Source organism: Mandrillus leucophaeus, unplaced genomic scaffold (assembly GCF_000951045.1).
Source record: "Mandrillus leucophaeus isolate KB7577 unplaced genomic scaffold, Mleu.le_1.0 Scaffold75, whole genome shotgun sequence".
NCBI classification, from domain to species: domain Eukaryota; kingdom Metazoa; phylum Chordata; class Mammalia; order Primates; family Cercopithecidae; genus Mandrillus; species Mandrillus leucophaeus.
The window spans coordinates 1436569-1456124 of NW_012108141.1; the positions used below are offsets into that span (position 1 = coordinate 1436569).

The following is a 19556-nucleotide window of genomic DNA, read 5'->3' on the forward strand; positions in this document are numbered from 1 at the left end:
AAAAAAAAAAAAAAAAAAAGAAAAGAAAGGGATACTGAAAAGGTTGGAGAGCTCTGGGCTGCAGACCGAATGAAGCAAGACAAAATTCCTGCTTCAGTGAGACTCTGTAGGCAGAGCAACGAGCAAGGCCAAATCCACTCAAAGCCATCTGTCCCTGGTCGAACTTCCAAGTCCTCCTTGCCTAGAAACCAGGTGATAACAGTAGGGCCTAGACTCTTTTCCAGTCGCTGGAGACATAATGAATTGGTACAGTGCACTAGGAGCACACGGTGGAAATCAACTCAATGCTACAAACAGGAAGGGCATGAACCTAGTATCTATTGATGGTCCAGTATACTGCAGGCACAGTCACTAGCCCTTATTTAAACCTCACAACAAAAACCCCATGAGGCTGTGACCAATATCCCTATTTCACACAGAGGAAAGTGTCTAAGAAATTAAGAACTGACCCAAGGTTACACAGCAGTATGTGTTAGATGGACAGAACTTGAACCTCTGTTTCCATAGTCCAAGCCATTTCTATTATATCAAGCTGCCCATGCAACAATTAATGATGTTGGGCAACTACCATAGTTGTTTCTGACTCCTCCCCTGAAATTTTAGACTAGCCTAGAAGCCATTTGTTTGGATATACAAATACACCTAGATTGTGATGCTACTGTAACACTAGAAGTACAGCTTGGGAAGGATACATCTCCTACTTACTGCAAGTTTTCTGTTCTTCTCTCATATTCCTGTTTCCCTGTTCCAATCCCAGACCATCTCTCTTGAGCTGTGTGTTTTGGCTAGGTGTTTCTCAAAAAGGACTAACCTATTTATACCAGCCTCCAAGGCATTCATATACAGAACCTTAAAGGATGATGATACAGAAAATAAAGAGAAACTCTTCCTTTGCAGACCTTCTAAGAAAGCTTGGGCAAGTAAATTGAAGTTTGCCAGGTGTCAGTTTGGCCAAGCAAAACCAGAGTGAGTTGGACTATAAGATCTCTAATTCCCTTCCAGCTTTAGAGTCTGTAATTCTATTATTTTTAATTAAATCCACTAATCTTCACAAAAAAGTAACCACAAAGATATATATCAACTCATAAAGAGGTCAAAAGAGATAGATTAATTCTGATAAATACTGCCCTGTGCCTAGGACATCAATGTGATTTTTTTTTTAAGTGCACAGATTTACACTGGCTGGTATTACTTCATTCTTGAGATGACAGAGTGGAAGGCAGGCCTTGCCTGATGCCACAGTCAACCATCTCTGGAGGTCAGGTCAGTTTTAGAATCTATACCAGAAAGAGGTTATCTATCTCATGCTCCACAAGTTACCTTTGGCCCAGAGGTTTTGATTACCTTCTATCCATAGGATGCCAGGGCAATACTAGGGTTGCATCAGGGTCTTTGGAGTGAAGGATTTCTCCATTTTCTTGACTCAGCTAATTGAACAGAAACGTCTTCCCCCTTTAGAAGTATTGGAAAGAAAGCCTCCCTCTTTCATGGCTCCACCATTCATCCCACCCCATCAGACAAGGGAGTAACTTGGCAAGATTTGGGGGAAAAGGCATTGCATATGCATGGTCTAGGCCCCTGTCTAGGATCTAGCCTTGCCCCAGGCAGCTGCAGTGCTTAGACTCACTCTTCCCTTCCCCAGGGTAGACCCTACCCTGTGGAGGAAGATCTTCAGTCAGTGACTATGTGGGTATGTTCAATTTATAGCAAGGAAGAGCAAATTCAATTTGGCGTTGGTTCCAAGCCACAATCTCTTTTCCAGCTTTATCATCAATATCTGATTCTCATATCTACTTCACAATTGATTCAGAACTTGATTCAGAACTCCAGAGGAGGATTATACCCCTTTAAAACTTTAAGAGAAGGTACTGATCATATTGAGTTCAATTATCAGGCACTGTACTAAGTGCTCTAAAGGAATTCAGAATTCAACAAAGGAGATTAGTGTGCAAATAATCTATGAAAGGCAGAGTGTAATAAATGCCAGTCAGATTCAAGCAAATGCTGTTGGGATGCCAAGTAGGAGGTGGGGAGAGGGGATGAGGAACAATAGTCCAGGACAATCAGGATAGGTTTCCAAAAAAAACTTTTGATGTTGTAACCAGGCCCTGAGAGAAGACCCAGAACTGTACCTGCCTGTCAAGATTCTTCAGGCTCAGGCAGGCTCAGCTCCTCAGGGTCCCCACACGTTTGTAAAATATGAAGTCAATGGCCAAGTTCCACCTAAGCCCATTCTACTGGCAATGGTTGGAATTACAGCAGCCTCTAGACAGGCTAAACTGTTTTTTGTCATTCTTATCTCATTCTGAATTCTCTGACTCTAGAAAAATAGAATATGTAAGTTGAGGAAAAGGACAGAGTGAAAATGGGACAGAATAGTTGGAAGCAGGTAGGTGATTACAAGAAGTTTTGACTCCAATTTGAACATATGTTGTTTGCCTCAGGAAAAATAAAAGTGCAACCAGACTGACACTCTGATCCTGATTAGAGGTTTACAAGATTAAATACTTGGCATACCTAAAGGACAAAATCTGATCAAGAACGATTTTTTTTTTTTTTTTTTTTTTGAGACGGAGTTTCGCTCTGCCGCCCAGGCTGGAGTGCAGTAGCCGGATCTCGGCTCACTGCAAGCTCTGCCTCCCGGGTTTACGCTGTTCTCCTGCCTCAGCCTCCCGAGCAGCTGGGACTACAGGCGCCCCCCACCTTGCCCGGCTAGTTTTTTGTTTTTTGTTTTGTTTTGTTTTTTTGTATTTTGTTTTAGTAGAGACGGGGTTTCACAGTGTTAGCCAGGATGGTCTTGATCTCCTGACCTCGTGATCCGCCCGTCTCGGCCCCCCAAAGTGCTGGGATTACAGGCTTGAGCCACCGCGCCCGGCCTAGAACGATTCTTAATGAACTGGAAATAGCAGACATTACACCAGGGATCTTGTGTATCACATATCACCGACTGGGCCTCTTTGCTAATTGACGTCTACAGAAATTTAAGCTTGACTACTTATTCTAAAATAGAGAATACATAAGTCACAGGTTTACACACCTCCCAAAGGTGGTACCTATGTGGCAGAACCAAGGCAAAAATTTATCAAGAGACTATTTCTAAAATCCCCTTACTTATTGAGCCACTTAACATGGATGTTAGAAATGAGTCAGTGCGCTCCTCTAGCACTTTCTATCAGACACATCCATTTCTCCTAGTGCAAGAACAACTTGAGGTCACTCATTATGTCTTACTCATTTTTTAATAACCCACCTCTGTGCATAATTGGTGCAAAATAAATGTTTGTTAAATGAAATAAGGGAATCAAACAACCAGATTCGAGCATGACTTAATTAATCCCTATGTGTCCTAGTTTGAGAAAGTGTGATAGCATCACATTTCAATCAGTATGTTCTAGATTAAACATTTCTGAATTTTTGTGCATGTGTGTACATACACTCACTCTTCTAATCACATCCTTACATATGGTGAAAACTTGGAACACATTGTTTTATATCTCACTAGAAATTCAACAAATTCTTATTAGTATCTATAAAACAAGGTACTACAAGAGATGAAGGCTCCATCACTGTCCTCAAAAAGTAATAGGCTCTTTTTCTCATCCCCACTCCCACTGGGTTAGTGTCCTTCCACAGCCCACCTTAGTTCTCTTCACACTGTTATCTTCTGTGTTTGTCCTCCACAAGCCAATTGCCAGAGGGCTTTCAGGGTCACAATTGTAGCTCCGCCCTACAGTTTTATCCAATGGTAAGCTTACATAAATTGTTTTTATACATTGTTGAAATGAGGAAGGGAACGGCAAAAATTGAACCACAATAAAGGAAATGGTTAAGTCCTTTATGACTGGTACAAAGTACTACAGAGTTTAGAAGAGAGGTTACAAAAGAATCTGGATATTAATTAACATTCATTATATAACATTCATTAACATTAACATTCCAAGCCACAGTCTCCTTTCACAATCAGGGATATAGGCCTGTAATTTTCTTTTCTTATAGTGTCCTTGTCTGGCTTTGGTATATCAGGGTAATGCTGGCCTCATAAAATGAGTTTGGAAGTATTTCCTATTCAATTTTTTGGAAGAGTTTGAGGATTGGTATTAGCTCTTCTTTAAATGTTTGGTAGAATTCCACTATGAAGTCATCTGGCCCTGGCTTTTCTTTGGTGGGAGACTAATTAGATTCTATGTCCTTACTTGCTGGTCTGCTCAGATTTTCTATTTCTTCCTGATTCAGTCTTGAATCAAGACTTGGTAAATTTTATGTTTCTAGGAATTTATCCATTTCTTCCAGGTTATCCAATTTGTAGGCATAGTTAGTAGTAATTGATAGTAAAGAAAGTAAACCCTGAGCTGGTCCATGAAGAATAGGCAGGTTTCTGGCCAGGCGCGGTGGCTCATGCCTGTAATCCCAGCACTTTGGGAGGCTGAGGGGGGTGTAATCCCAGCACTCTGGGAGGCTGAGGTCAGGAGTTCGAGACCAGCCTGGCCAACATGGTGAAACCCTGTCCCTACTAAAAATACAAAAGTTAGCCTGGCGTGGTGGCAGGTGCCTGTAATCCCAGCTACTTGTGAGGCTGAGATGGAGAATCGCTTGAAACCAGAAGGCGGAGGTTGCAGTGAGCCAAGATTGTGCCACTGCACTCTAGCCTGGGCGAAACAGTGAAACTCTGTCTCAAAGAAAAACAAACAAACAAACAAAAACAAAAAAAAAACAAAGAATAGGCAGGTTTCTAACAACCTTCCCTTAAGGAAAGTTAGTCCATGAGGGAAGCATATGTTCCAAGGTAAGGTGCAAAAATTAAGAGAAGGCATGTTTAAGAAATATACCTAAGGAAATAATGAAAAATAAAACTGAAAAGATTGGAACAATATTTGTAAAAACTTAACTAGAAATACCATTTGACCCAGCCATCCCATTACAGGGTATATACCCAAAGAATTATAAATCATGCTGCTATAAAGACACATGCACACGTATATTTATTGCAGCACTATTCACAATAGCAAAGACATGGAATCAACCCAAATGCCCATCAATGATAGACTGGATTAAGAAAATGTGGCACATATACACCATGGAACACTATGCAGCCGTAAAAAAGGATGAGTTCATGTCCTTTGTAGGGACATGGATGAAGCTGGAAACCATCATTCTCATCAAACTATCGCAAGGACAAAAAACCAAACACCACATGTTCTCACTCACAGATGGGAATTGAACAATGAGAACACTTGGACATAGAAAGGAGAACATCACACACTGAGGCCTGTCGTGGGGTGGGGGAAGGGGGGCGGGATAGCATTAGCAGACATACCTAATGTAAATGATGAGTTAATGGGTGCAGCACACCAACATGGCACATGTATACATATGTAACAAATCTGAACGCTGTGCACATGTACCCTAGAGCTTAAAGTATAATAATAAATAAATAAGTAAATCTTAAAAATGAGGAATCTAGGCTTAGTCAGATACACAGTGGGGAACCTGTACATTATTTTGACCAAAACTGTAACACATTTAAGCTTAGGAAAAGTAATTTGGCAGGATGGATAATAAGGGAGACAGAAAGTGAAACTGAATGTAGGAAGACTAGGTTGGTATGAAAACAAAAGCAGATGTATAAGAACAAACAAAGGACAAAAGGCAGACCTGTCAATGTACTAACTGAACGTGAGGAAAAATTCACATGAAAATGACCATAGGAAAAAAGTTCGCTTAGCAAGAAATAAATTCAGATGACTACAATGCAAACAGCAAACATTTTAAATGAATTTAAGCAGAGATGATTACAGTAGCCCCTCTGTATCCATGGGTTTCGCATCTATGGTTTCAACCAACCATGGATAAAAGAAAAAACAACAACAACAACAAATCTACAAAGTTTCAAAAAGCAAAACTTGAATTTATCATGTGCTGATACTATGTTAAATCCACACAAATGAAGTGATGTGTAGGCACTGTATTAGGTATTATAAGTAATCTAGAGATTATTTCAAGTATACAGGAGGATGTCCATAGGTTATAGGCAAACACTACACCATTTTATATAAAAGACTTGAGCATTCACAGATTTTGGTATCCTCAGAGGGTCCTGGAACAATCCCCACAGGTACCACGGGTCAACTGCATTTAAAGTGGCATCGGGTACTTTGAAAAATAAACAAAATTGATAAACCTTTATCCAGACTAAGAAAAAAAGAATGTTAAAATAAGTAAACTCAGAAAGAAAGTGGAGACACTATAACTGATACTACAAAATGCCAAGGATCATAAGAGACTATTATTAAAAATTATACATCTACAAGTTGGGTAACTCAGGAGAAATGGATAAATTCCTAGAAACAACCAACCTAGCAAGACTGAATCCAGAAGAAACAGAAAACCTGAACAAAGAAGAAGATTGAATGAATAATAAAAAACCTCCCATCAAAGAAAAGCCCAAGATCAGATGGCTGCATGGCAGAATTCTACCAAACATTTAAAGAGGAACTAATACCAATCCTTCTCAAACTCTTCCAAAATTTTGAAGGAGGAATACTTCCAAACTCACTCTATGAGGCCAGAATTACCCTGATATGAAAACCTAACAAGGACACTACAAAAAAAGAAAAATTGCAGGCCAATATCCCTGATAAACATCAATGCAAAAATCTTCAACAAAATACCAGCAAACTAAATTCAACAGCATATTAAACAGATCATTCACCATGATCAAGTGGGATTTATCCCTGGTATGCAAGAATGGACCAACACATGCAAATCAATAAATATAACATACCATATTAACAGAGTGCAGAACAAAAACCATTTGATCATTTCAATAGATGCAGAAAAAGTATTTGAAAAACTCAACATCATTTCATTGTAAAAACACTCAACAAATTAGGCATTGAGGGAACATACCTCAACACAATTAAGGCCATATATGAAAAACCCACAGCTAACCTCATATTCAATAGTGAAAAGTTGAAAGGTTGTCTTCTAAGATCAGGACCAAGACAAAGATGGTCACTCTAACCACTTCTATTCAACACAGTACTGGAAGTTCTAGCCAGAGTAATTACATAAGAAAAAGAAATAAAATGCAATAAAATGCATCCAAATAGGAAAGGAAGAAGTGAAACTGTTTGCTGATTACATGATCTTATATATAGAAAACCCTAAAGACTCCACCAAAAAGCTGTTAGAACTGATAAACAATTCAGTATTGCAGAATATAAAATTAGTAGCATTTCCTCTTCTTTTTTTTTTTTGAGATGGAGTCTCGCTCTGTCACCAGGATGGAGTGCAGTGGAGCGATCTTGGCTCACTGCAACCTCTGCCTCCCGGGTTCCAGCGATTTTCCTGCCTCAGCCTCCTGAGTAGCTGGGATTACAGGCGCCCACCACCACGCCAGGCTAATTTTTATATTTTTAGTAGAGACGGGGTTTCACCAAGTTGGCCAGGATGGTCTCGATCTCTTGACCTCGTGATCCACCCGCCTCGGCCTCCCAAAGTGCTGGGATTACATGCGTGAGTCATTGTGCCCGGCCCTAAAATTAGTAGCATTTCTTTACACTGACAAGGAACTATTGAAAAAGTAAAAAATCAATCTAATTCTCAATAGCATCAAAAAATACTTAGGAGTAAACTGAATCAAATAAGTGCAAGATCTGTATACTGAAACTATAAAACACTGATGAAAGAAATAGTAGACACCATAAATAGATGAAAAGGTATCCTGTGTTCCTGGATTGGAAGAATATTGTTGTAATAGTCCGTTCTTGCATTGCTATAAAGAAATACCTAAAAAGGGTAATTCATAAAGAAAAGAGGCTTAATTGGCTCATGGTTCTGCAGGTTGTACAGGAAATGTGATGCTGGCATCTGCTTCTTGGGAGGCCTCAGGAAACTTTCAATCATAGCAGGAGGTGAAGGAAAAGCAGGCACATCTTACGTGGCTAGAGCAGAAGGAAGGAGGGTGGGGAGGTGCCACACACTTTTAAATGGCCAGATCTCATGAGAACTCTATCACAAGCACCAAAGGCGGAAATCCACCCCCATGATCCAGTCACCTCCCACCAGGCCCAACGTCCACACTGAGGATTCCAATAGAACATGAGATTTGGGTGGGGACACAGATCCGAACCATAGCCATGGTTAAAATGTCCATACTAGTCAAAACAATCTACAAGTTTAATCCAATCCCTGTAGTGTGAGGTCCCCCACAAGGTTGCTTAAGGGTATATGTCCACTGCCCAAATCCTGAAGGTTGGGCAATGAGCCAACACCATGGTGTCCAGGCGAGGAGCAGGTGTCCCTGAGAATCTAAATATTCTAGAGAGTATCTGAGAACATACCAAGAAATACAGTCTCATTGCTCAAACACAACAGGCAAAGAGCCAGGAAATTAGCTTAACAGCAGTTTAGAGATGGGAAGTGGCACAGAGCTCTAGTGGTGTCCTGTTGCCATCCAAGACTCCCCTGTAAATAAGTCCTAATAAACTCATCTGCTCCTCAAGCTGGACTTGTCGTCATTCCTTGGTCTCTCGGCTTCTTCCCACTTTCAGTTGGGACATTATAGTCCCAGGTTTTTCTCATAACAACCCCTATCAAAATTCCAATGTCATTTTCCACAGAAATAGAAGTAACAATACTATAATTTATATGGTACCAGAGAAGACCTGAATAGCCAAAGCAATCTTAAACAAAAGGAACAAAGTTGGAGGCATCACACTACCTGACTTCAAAATCTATTATAAAACGATAGTAATCAAAACAGCATGGTACTGGCATAAAAACAGGTATGCTGACTAGTAGGAGAGCCCAGAAATAAACCAACACACCTATAGTCAATTGACTTCCAATAAATATGCCAACACTAACAATGAAGCCAGTCTCTTCAATAAATGGTGTTGGTAAAACTGAATATACACATGCAGAAGAATGAAATTGGATCCTTATCTCACACAACATATAAAAATCAACTCAAAATTGTTTAAAAACTTAAGCATAAGACCTGAAACTATAAAACTATGAGAACAAAACATAGGAGAAATGCTCCACAACACTGGTCTGGGCAAAGATTTCTTGGATGTAACCCCAAGAACACAGACCACAAAAATACATGGGGCTGCATCAAACTAAAAAGCTTCTGCATAGTGAAGGGAATGATAGAATGAAGACACAACCCATGAATTCAAAGAAAATATTTATAAATCATACATCTGATAAGGGGCTAATATCCAAAATACATAAGGTACTCAAACCACAAATAAGAAAATGAACTCAATTAAAAAATGGGCAAAGGATGTAAACAGACGTTCCTAAAAAAGATACAAATGACCAACAAATATATGAAAAGATGCTCACCATCACTAATCAGAAAAATGCGAACGAACACAAGATATCACCTTACACCTGTTAGAGTGACTATTATCAAAATGATAAAAGTGTTGACAGGGTGTGGAGAAAAGGGGACACTTGTGCACTGTTGGTGGGAATGTAAATTAAAACAGCCAGTATTAAAATCAGTATGGAGACAGAAAACTAAAAATAGAATTACCATATGATCCAGCAATCCCACTTCTGGATATATAGCTAAAGGAACTGAAGTCAGTGTGTCAAAAAGGTATCTGCACCACCATGTTCACTGCAGCATTATTCACAACAGCTAAGATATGGAAGCAACCTTAATGTCAATCATCATATGAATGAAAACAAAATGTGGCACATATACTCAACGGAATACTATTCAGCCCTATAAAAGAAAGAAATCCTGTCACTTGTGACAGGAACCTGGAAGACATTATACTACATGAAATAACCCAAGCACAAAAAGGTAAACACTATGTGACCTCAGCTATCTGTGCAAGCTAAAAAAAGGTGAACTCATAAAAGTAGAATACCAGAGGCTGGGAGACAGGGGTGAATGGGAAAAGGGGAGATGCTGATCAAAAGGTACAAATATCAGTTAGACAAGAGGAATAAACTTTACTGCTCGATTACACAGAATGGTGAGTATAATAAATAATGCATTATACATTTCAAAAATATTAAGAGTAGATTTTAAGTGTCGATTTTTTACCACAAAAAATCGTATGAGGCAATAAATTTTATTACATTGATTTAATCATTCTACAATGTAAACATATATCAAAACATCACATTGTACTCCATATATATAATATATACAATCATCAATTAAAATTTTAATAACACAAAGGAAAAAAGAAAAATAAAGTGGCATAGTTTTGAACAACTCCCATTTAAAATTAATTCATTTCAAATTAAACTATTCAACTAGTGAATACCTATTAAGTGCCAGGCACTTACAAAATAAGTTGGCTCTTTAGTACTTAGTAAATTTTGATGCATGACCAAAATAAAAGGGAAATTTAACATGTATATAATATGAAAATAGATTTTGGTGAAGAAATAAAAACTGAGTTTGATTTTAAAACCTATGACACTATAAACAAACCACTACTTCAAACATAAGCTAAAGTTAATTCATACAGAGTTCTATGTACTAGTTAAGAAGACCCCAGAAACTAAGAAATGAACAACTTGATATACACTTATTTTTTTCATACATACGTCTTTAATAATAAAAAAAGCTGAGATGCTATGCACCAAAAAATTCATAAAGGTATTGTTATTTTACTTTTTTCAAAAATAATAAACGTAAACTATAGATACAAATTCTGTGGCAGGGCAACCTGACTCATTTCAGGGACAGATAATTCTAGTGTACTTAAGATCTAAGTATTTAACATTCCTGTAAGCATTATAAAAAGAACAGGAAAAGAAGAGTGAAGTTATCTGTTCAAATGTTAACAGTAGTTATCTCTGGAAGAAAGGATTGTTCAGAGTTTTTTACCTTCTTTCTTACAGAGGTACAACCTATATTTATGAAATCAGAAAAAGTAAGAGTAAGATTATGCATTTTAAGTATTGCATACGGAATGGTAAGGGACGTAGATTTTATTCTGATTGTGAATGAGAATTGTTGAAGGATTTTCATCATCAAGTTGGCATGTCATGAACAAATACTTGAAGCAACCCTGGGTACGGAAGCCTAGAGACTTTGAACGCATTTGAAAATTGCTTCAACTACATGACTGGATAGCATGAATGAGTGACTGCATATGTATTCTGCATTATTTTGGACATGTTTGGATCCAGAGTTAAAGAAACAATCAGATTGTGAAATAAGACTTTCTAACTAGAGTCACCTAAAAATTAAAGGTTAATCTATCAAATCACGAGCTCTTCAATGATATAGATGACTAGCTGTGAGGGGTATTTTAGCAAAATAGAAGTTTAGGTCAAAAGCAATGTGGTAAAAGTGGGTTTGGAGTCACAGACTTGGATCTGATTCCCAACTCCAACACACAATGTCTGTTATTTACCCCCAACATGTCATTTTAACCTCTAAACCTCAGCTTTCTTATCTATGAGGACAACACTTACACCACAGAATCACTGTAGTAATTAATGCTAATGCATGACCCTAGCACATAGATGTTGAAAACAGAAGAGCCTTATTATTATACACTCACTCCTATTTAAAGATCCAATGATTCAATGATTAAAAGCAATAACATGATTGGTTTGACAGAATACCAAACATAAAAAGTAGTACATCTAGACCAAGCACAGTGGCTCATGCCTGTAATCCCAGCCCTTGGGAGGCCGAGAGAGGAGAACTACTTGAGCCCAGAAGTTCAAGACCAGCCTGGACAATACACTGAGACTCTGTTTCTACAATTAAAAATTAGCTGGGCATGATGGCACACACCTATAGTCCCAGCTACTCTGGAGGCTGAGGTGGAAGGATCAGTTCAGCCCAGGAAGTCAAGGCTGCAGTGAGCTATGATCACTTCACTGCACTCTAGCCTAAATGACAGAGCAAAACCACTTCAAAAAAAAGTATCAGATCTGGAAAACTACTCTTTCCTTATCTGTATACTAATTGGTAATACCTAGGAACATCCTTTCCCAAATCAAGATCAGCACTGCTGCTCTGGCCAGGCCAAGGAAATAGATGAAGGGAAAGAACCTAAGAAGAGTAGAATACAGAAGACAAGAAGGTGAGATAGAACAAAGATCTGAGCCCCAAACTGCTGCCTTTATCCAGGTGAATAAATTTCAACAAAAGAAGAAATAAATGTGCCCAAACTCTTAGGCTTTCTAGTTAAGAGGCTAACTTCCTTATTCACAGAAGATTCAAATAGCTCAAAGTTGGAAATACAACTGATGCTCAATAGGTACTTATCAACTGATATGTGTACATTTTACTTCCTAGCCTAATGTAAGCTATTATGGAGATACTACTGTCAATGTCGGCTCGATCATCAAACATATTTGTTAACTTTGTTCCTGAATTAAGAGGTATATTTAATTCCATTACATGAGCCCAAAAAAGTATTACGAAATCAGAGATCTTGCCAGGAATATCCCATGCCCTTCCCACTCATCCATCCCCTATTTTCACACGCTTAGGGAAGAAATATTCCATTCATTTACAATATACTCCTTGCATAAAGGAAAATGAGTACATTGATCAAATATGATGAACACCAGAATGTACTGCTGTTGTAAGGACAAGGACTTTTATCTTTATTGTCCACTGTTGTCTCTACAGCATCTAGAAACATATCTGCCACATAGCAGTTGCTCAATAAATACTTGCTAAATAAATGAATAAATGAATGACTCTTTGAAGAAATAATTTTGGGCAACCTAAAAAAACTGTTTTCAATGTTGATGTTTTTATTAAGACTTTGGAAGAGTCTTATTATTTTACATAATAATTTTCCCAACTACTTTTACAGAATACTTCAAAAGAAAGAAAATTTATTTTACATTATAGAGCTGATGATACTGCCCTAGTTGAGCCAAACATAGAAAACTCTGGAAAAAACTTACTATAAAACACTGTTTCAATATGATTTTATTAGCCATTATTACATCAAAATTCACATTTAGAGGATCCAGAGGACTGTCTTAGAAAATTCTAGAGCATATTTAATTAGGTTTTAACAGTAAGGGAGAACTTACTATAGCACAGCCCTTAAAAAGTCAAGAATACTACTGAGAATTAAGTGCAGTTCTATCAAGAACTAGAAATGAACTGCGTGCATAGTGTCACCTAAAGCAAAATTTCATGAAAACATAATACACTTCTATGAATGTATCAGTGGCAAACATCACTGGCTTCCAAAAAATTGACACTAAAGGAATTTCCAATCAAAACATAAGCACAGTGGCTTTCATTCAATATAGAGCTATGATAATTCTATCAAGAGACCCTGAATCCTTAAGTACTTGTAATATGATTTTATGCTGTGACACTAGTACAAAACGCATCAACTCTAATGCATAGATGATGACACATGATAACACGATACCAAGGAAAGCCTTTTTCTATATCAGAAAATGCCAACTTCCCCAGTACTGCATAGGGTCGTCATTGCTGATCCAGTGAAATTCTACGTCCTCCAGCTTGAGCAGTATTGTAGGATTCACAAATCTTACATTTCATGCCTAATATATGAAACTGAACAGTGGACCGTCCATTACAGTCATTGCAGAGAATCTGAAAAGAGATTAATTCAAATTAAGTATTTTAAACCTTATAAATACAAGTAGCATTGTCTGCTCATAATAATCCCTTGAAAACCATATTAAATATGTGAAAATACATACATAAGTCTAAATATTTTCAAAAGTAGAAATTTCTTTTTAGTTTTTCACTGAAAACTCTAAAAGGCTATTAAGGTGGTTCTGCATTCAGAAAGTGAAAAGGCAGATTTGAGCAAAAAAAAAAAAGCTTGTTTTAAAATAGTTTCCAAATATTAAATAGTATAAATAGTACAAGCAAGAAAATTAACCTAGGTATAATCAGATCAATACCTGATACTTACAATTCAAAATAGCAACATGATTTCATTATTTTTCAGTCAAAAATATATCTCAGTTAATAAAACCAAAATTTTTACACAAATAATATTTTTGTTTATTTTTTAGGTTTAGTATACCGTTCCCTGTCTTCTCTGCCTTAGGAATGAATTAGATTGCAAAAAGAGTAGTTCTTAAAATTGAGTAAACAGAGGCTCTTCGCTCATCCCTACAATAACAATAAGATGCTGTTTAAGAATTAATTTCTTCTAGTGCTAAGTAAGAACCTGAAAAATAACAAAGGTGTTAACCTGAAAATCAATACATTACTATGCAAGAAAAGCACTCACTTTTGAATAGTCACACTATAATAAGCAGAAAATTTCCAAATTTGCGCTAAATTATAATTTAGAAAATAATTCTTTAAAAAATACGATCTAAATGTGTATTAGTGGTTGCCTAGGCCTGGGGCATTAGGGAATGACTGCTAATGGGTACGAGCGTTTCCTTTTTAGGATGATAAAAATGTTCTAAAATTGTGGTGATGTTTGCATAACTACATGAATATTTTTAAAAGCACCTAATTGTACAATTTAAATGAATGAGCTGTATAATATGTGAATTGTACCTTAATGAAGCCATTATTTCGAAAAATTATCTACATGGAACATAGCACACTTCAGTCTCTAGTCAATCACATGATTATCGGTTAGTATTCTAAAAGTTATTTTTCGTTGCCCTAACAATTATCCACATGAATTATGAAACACTCCAGTGTAAATAAAACAAAAAATAATTTTCATCTGGCTTTGCTACGTGGTTTTTATCCTTGTATGCTGAAGTATCTGAAGATGTTCAGAAAATGTGTAATATAACCAAAAATTATCTAGCCAGAAAACTAGGCTTTCCCATTCTGATCTAAAACTCAATACCAGGGCTGAGGAGAGACAGCAACACATCTTACTTAAAGGAAAAAAGATGATCACTCTCCATAAGACAAAAGGCACAGAAACAACCCTTTAAGCTTTAGTTTGCAGGCTAATTGCAACCAAATACAGTCAGTCAAGACCCTCTGAATCTATTCTGGTTCAGGGCTGCCTGATTCACAAATTGTTTCTCAATTAAGTTCTGTTAAATTTAATTTATGTAAGGTTTTTCTTCAAACAGCTGACATCAGAAGTGGGATTTGAAGTAGAGCTTGTAGTGACCTCCAAGAGCACCAAGGGACCCAGTAAGGTACCGTTAGGCCCTTTATGTCCACTGGTCTCTCGCAGCCATTAGGAATCATGGTAAGTTCTCAGATTCTAAAACTCCGCGGATTTGTGTTTTGAGCTATCCAAGTTTTTTTGAACACATTTTTCATCTGAACTGGATTCAGAAGTCGCAGCAAAAACCGGACTGGGTCCAGGATCCAACTGCCTTGGAGCTAGCTAAAGGCCTCTTATGTCTGACTGGGTCAGGCAGAGGCACAGTAAACGGTAAAACAGCAGGGGGTGCAAACTGGCTTTTGGAAATTCACAGGGTTTTTTGTGTCCTGCCCTCTTCAATTCTTCTTGCACGCTTAAGTAGGGAAAAAATCACTGGTTAAGCTTACCAAGGAAATATGAGAGCCAAAGCTAAGATTCAAGGTAAAAACGAGATCCTTAATTTCTGAAGAACTGAGCAATCTACCTTCTGGTTCTGCCTACAAGTGTAAGTATTAGGCTCCAGAAGCAGCAAACACTTTTTAAACATTTTATGGAAGGATAAAATGCCATTTGCTTATAGAAATGGCAAAACCTTACTAAAGGTAATTTAAAATTATAATGGAACGTCCCAAATGAACACTTAAAACTATACGTTAAGAAGTGCATTTGATGATGACCATAAGGAGCTGTTAAAAATCAAACCAAAAAAAAAGAAAAAGTGCATTTGAAAATGAGGGCTCCCAAATTAGACTCATCTAAAAATGCCTATTGAGTGAAACTTCTAAAAATATTTCAGTATTTTTATTGCCTTAAAAAAAAAAAGACTTTTAAAAGGCAAATAAAAAGCTTAACTAACTGATAAGAGAAATTAAATCTACTAGCCTTTTGGCTTAGTTACTATACTGCCCTGAAGGCTAAAAAAAAAGATAGCCTGGATAAAATGTTTATAAAATATAGGCCCTCAGGTAAAGCAGACTTGCTTTTTTTTCAGATCTATCCATACTGCGCCCAGGCATGGACATGGACACTAAAATACTTCTGTTTAATTTTTGAGTAAACTGCAAACAATAAAAAAGAATGCTTTCTTTCCCCTACTCTCTTAGTGGGCTCCACCCTAAACTCAGTAATTTTAGCTAAGAAACAGTAAATTTTTAAAAACCATCTATGGAACTAAAATATACCTATCCAGCATTTAACTGACTATACAGAAGGCTATCCTGAAACCGTTTTGGTAAAATCAATTTATATCTATAAAGGAAATTTCCATTTGTAAAGGTGTCTGTCTGTATACATTAGGAACTCTTATCACTGTTTTAAATTTACATAGTCATACCTTTGTTTAAGGTGATTTTCTGGCCATCTTGTCGTAACTTTTACACCATTTTTCCTTGGTTTGAGCAAATGATGGCACAATATTTACATCTAAAGTCTTAGCTCTGTGCTTTAGAGATATAAATTTTCTACCTTGTTTGACCTAAGAGTTGGTCCTTTAGAAATGCATATTTAGGGCTGCCTAGCTAACAATTGCTCAGGGCAATGAAACAGGTTAATTGGAAAACTGATAGTCTGAATGGGGAATAGAAAAACTATTAAAAGCCCGCAAATGGAAATCCTTTAGGAAAGCTCTAAGATCTGCTTCAGCCTGTGTCTGTATTCCTACAGGTGTTACGTGTATGTGATAACATTTGGTAAATAAAGGCAGTTTTTATACTGTTAGTAAAATAAGAGTGGCTTCAGAGGTGTCTGTTGAATATAATTCAACACTTGCTTGATTTGACTGTGACCGTGTTTTGGGTTTTGAACCTCTAGACTCTGAAGTCTGGCTAAGTGAGGCCTGGGTACATGTTCTCAGCGCCTACACCTGTAGCTACAAGGCAGAATCAAGCCCACTAGAGCGTCTTCTTCCCTGCCTTAGCTTTGCCTCCTGGCTAATCAAGCCCACTAGGGCTTCTTCTTCCCTGCCTTAGCTTTGCCTCCTGGCTATTCTGCGAGGGGTTCCATCCTCCGGGCATCATCTTTACAGCTCTGTCTTCTGTTCAAAGCTCTATAAGTGGTATGTAAATTCAAGACTCAGCCAGGCTCTGCCCTTCATAGCCTCCTGGTTGACATATGACTACTTGGGACTCAAGATGACTGGGAAAACATTAGGGAGGGTACACCTGTGTCCTAATTTCAAATTTCTTTTCAGTAATTTAAAATCTTATATGTTTAAGTAATCATAAAACTTTTAAGTCATTTGTAAGTTAAAATGCTAAAACATTAATTATAAGTTTATATACTTTGGCATCTTATTTTTATATAGCATAGAAAAGCTAAATATATTTAGATATCTTAATAAATAATAATTTAAGGAAACATCCTTCCAAAAAATTAAAATGGCTTCCATCTATAAATACTGATACAAAACAGTTCAAAATTACTTCCTAAGGTTTTCACTGGAAATTAGGATTACTAAGAGTTGAAACTGTAGTTAATATATGTAACTAAAACTACTAGATGTAAGAAAAACAATTCCCTATATGGAGTATAAAAACAAGCAAGATATACTTTTGGTGAGAAAAGTTGCCAAGGCATGTGTTTAAAAAAAATTTAGCTTTAGGAGGCCAAGGTGGGCAGATCACAAGGTCAGGAGTTCGAGACCAGCCTGGCTAATATGATGAAACCCTGTCTCTACTAAAAGTACAAAAATTAGTCGGGTATGGTGTTGTATGCTTGTAGTCCCAGCTACTCAGGAGGCTGAGGCAGAAGAATTGCTTAAACCCTGGAGGCAGAGGTTGCAGTGAGCCAAGATTGCTCCATTGCACTCCAGCCTAGGTGACAGAGCAAGACTCTGTCTCAAAAAAAAAAAAAAAAATTTTTTTGGTCTAGTTTGAAGTTACTTAATGGTTGTTTCAAATTGAAGGAATAAAAAAGTGTAGATTAAAATACAGAACGTTCAAAAGAAAGAATTTTAAAAGTTTACAAGGGAATATAAAAGATTTACGGAAATCTTACGTGGTAAAAAAACTGACAGATTGGATGGATTTGTTTATAAGGTTTTATTAAAATTAGCTTTAGTCCTAATAATACAAAGGTAAAATCTGGTTTTCTCTCTTGAACAAAGATTTCATGTAGTATTAATAAGACAGTAAAATATTTTTGTTTACTTTTTGAGTAAACTTCAAACAATAAAAAGAAGAGACAAGGCGAAACAGATTTTGTCTCACGCTGTCTCAGGACTTTTGGTTGTTTAGAAAACTGAGTTTCAAAGAGTAAATGTTTTCACTTTTTAAAACCTGTTAATTCTCATATTGGCTATACAAATGACTATTATTTTATAGTGACTTATGATTCTATTTTGGTCAAGTGTTTTCAATCTTCAACACACTTGACAAGCTTCCCAAAACCAAATTTCAACTTCAAAATTAAGTCTTTTTTTTTTTTGACCTCTAACTTTGGCATGCTACAAAGGGCCCCTGCAGCATCCTAAGAGAGAAAAAAGGATTATTTGATCTGTTAAATTACATAAGAAGCATTGTCAGATAAGAAATGATATTTAACTTTTCTGTTATATTTTTATTAAGATTTATTCCAAGATTATATGATTCTAAAATTCTTTATGTCTGAGCATGTTCTATCAGTCTTGATTATGGTTATTGTGTTATCCAGGCCACAGAAATAACCAAATTTCCTTGTCAATCATGTCTTTATAACCATTTTAAGTTGTTTCCACAGTTAACTGCTTAATTCTGATGCAGTTTCTCTGAAAACGTCACAAGCAAGCAAAATCCTACAGTTCTGTGTCTTCAAGGAGGTTCATGAAAGGATGAATAGGACCCTGACAAGCTCTCTTAAATACAGATTTCTGACAACTTTAGGACTTGGACCGGATAACAATTCCTAGAACTCTCTAATGGAGAGACTGACTGGTTTATAAAACTGCTAACCCAAGCAGGATAAAAATTAATTGAATACCAAGAAAATACTTGCCAGATTTTCACAGTAAATCAGCCAGTACTGAAATTGTTTAGATTTCAATCAACTCCACAATCCAAGCCAAATTACCTATAATAACCCTTCAGTTATCAGTGGGAGGCACCTAATCTGGTATTTAAGAGGACACAAATCCAATGTTAAGTGTGGACTCATGGAGAACCTGGACAGCCCCCTGGCCCTTCCTAAATCCTTAAAGCTTCCATTATTAAAAGTTTTGCATTCCAGCTGGGCGAGGTGGCTCACTCCTATAATCCCAGCACTTTGGGAGGCCGAGGCAGGCGGATCATGAGGTCAGGAGTTTGAGACCAGCCTGGCCAACATGGCAAAACCCCAACTCTACTAAAAGTACAAAAATTAGCCAGGCATGGTGGCGGGCACCTGTAATCCCAGCTACTCGGGAGGCTGAGGCAGGAGAATCACTTGAACCTTGGAGATGGAGGTTGCAGTAAGCCAAGATTGTGCCACTGCACTCCAGCCTGAGCAACAAGGGCAAGACTCTGCCTCCAA

General features: G+C 37.2%; 1 protein-coding gene across 5 annotated transcripts in view; it reads right to left on the reverse strand.

Annotated features, from left to right (window-relative positions):
- Positions 1-10095: 10095 nt before the first annotated feature.
- RCHY1 (ring finger and CHY zinc finger domain containing 1, E3 ubiquitin protein ligase) overlaps positions 10096-19556 on the reverse strand; it is a 44542-nt gene continuing 35081 nt past the window's right edge. For 4 of the 5 annotated variants that reach the window (XM_011966168.1, XM_011966167.1, XM_011966171.1 and 1 more), the window contains one exon: positions 10096-13585. In XM_011966168.1, coding sequence (XP_011821558.1) covers positions 13457-13585 — 129 coding nt within the window. In that variant the 3' untranslated portion in view covers positions 10096-13456. The remainder of the gene's footprint in view (positions 13586-19556) is intronic. The other variant, XM_011966169.1, reaches the window with a different exon arrangement.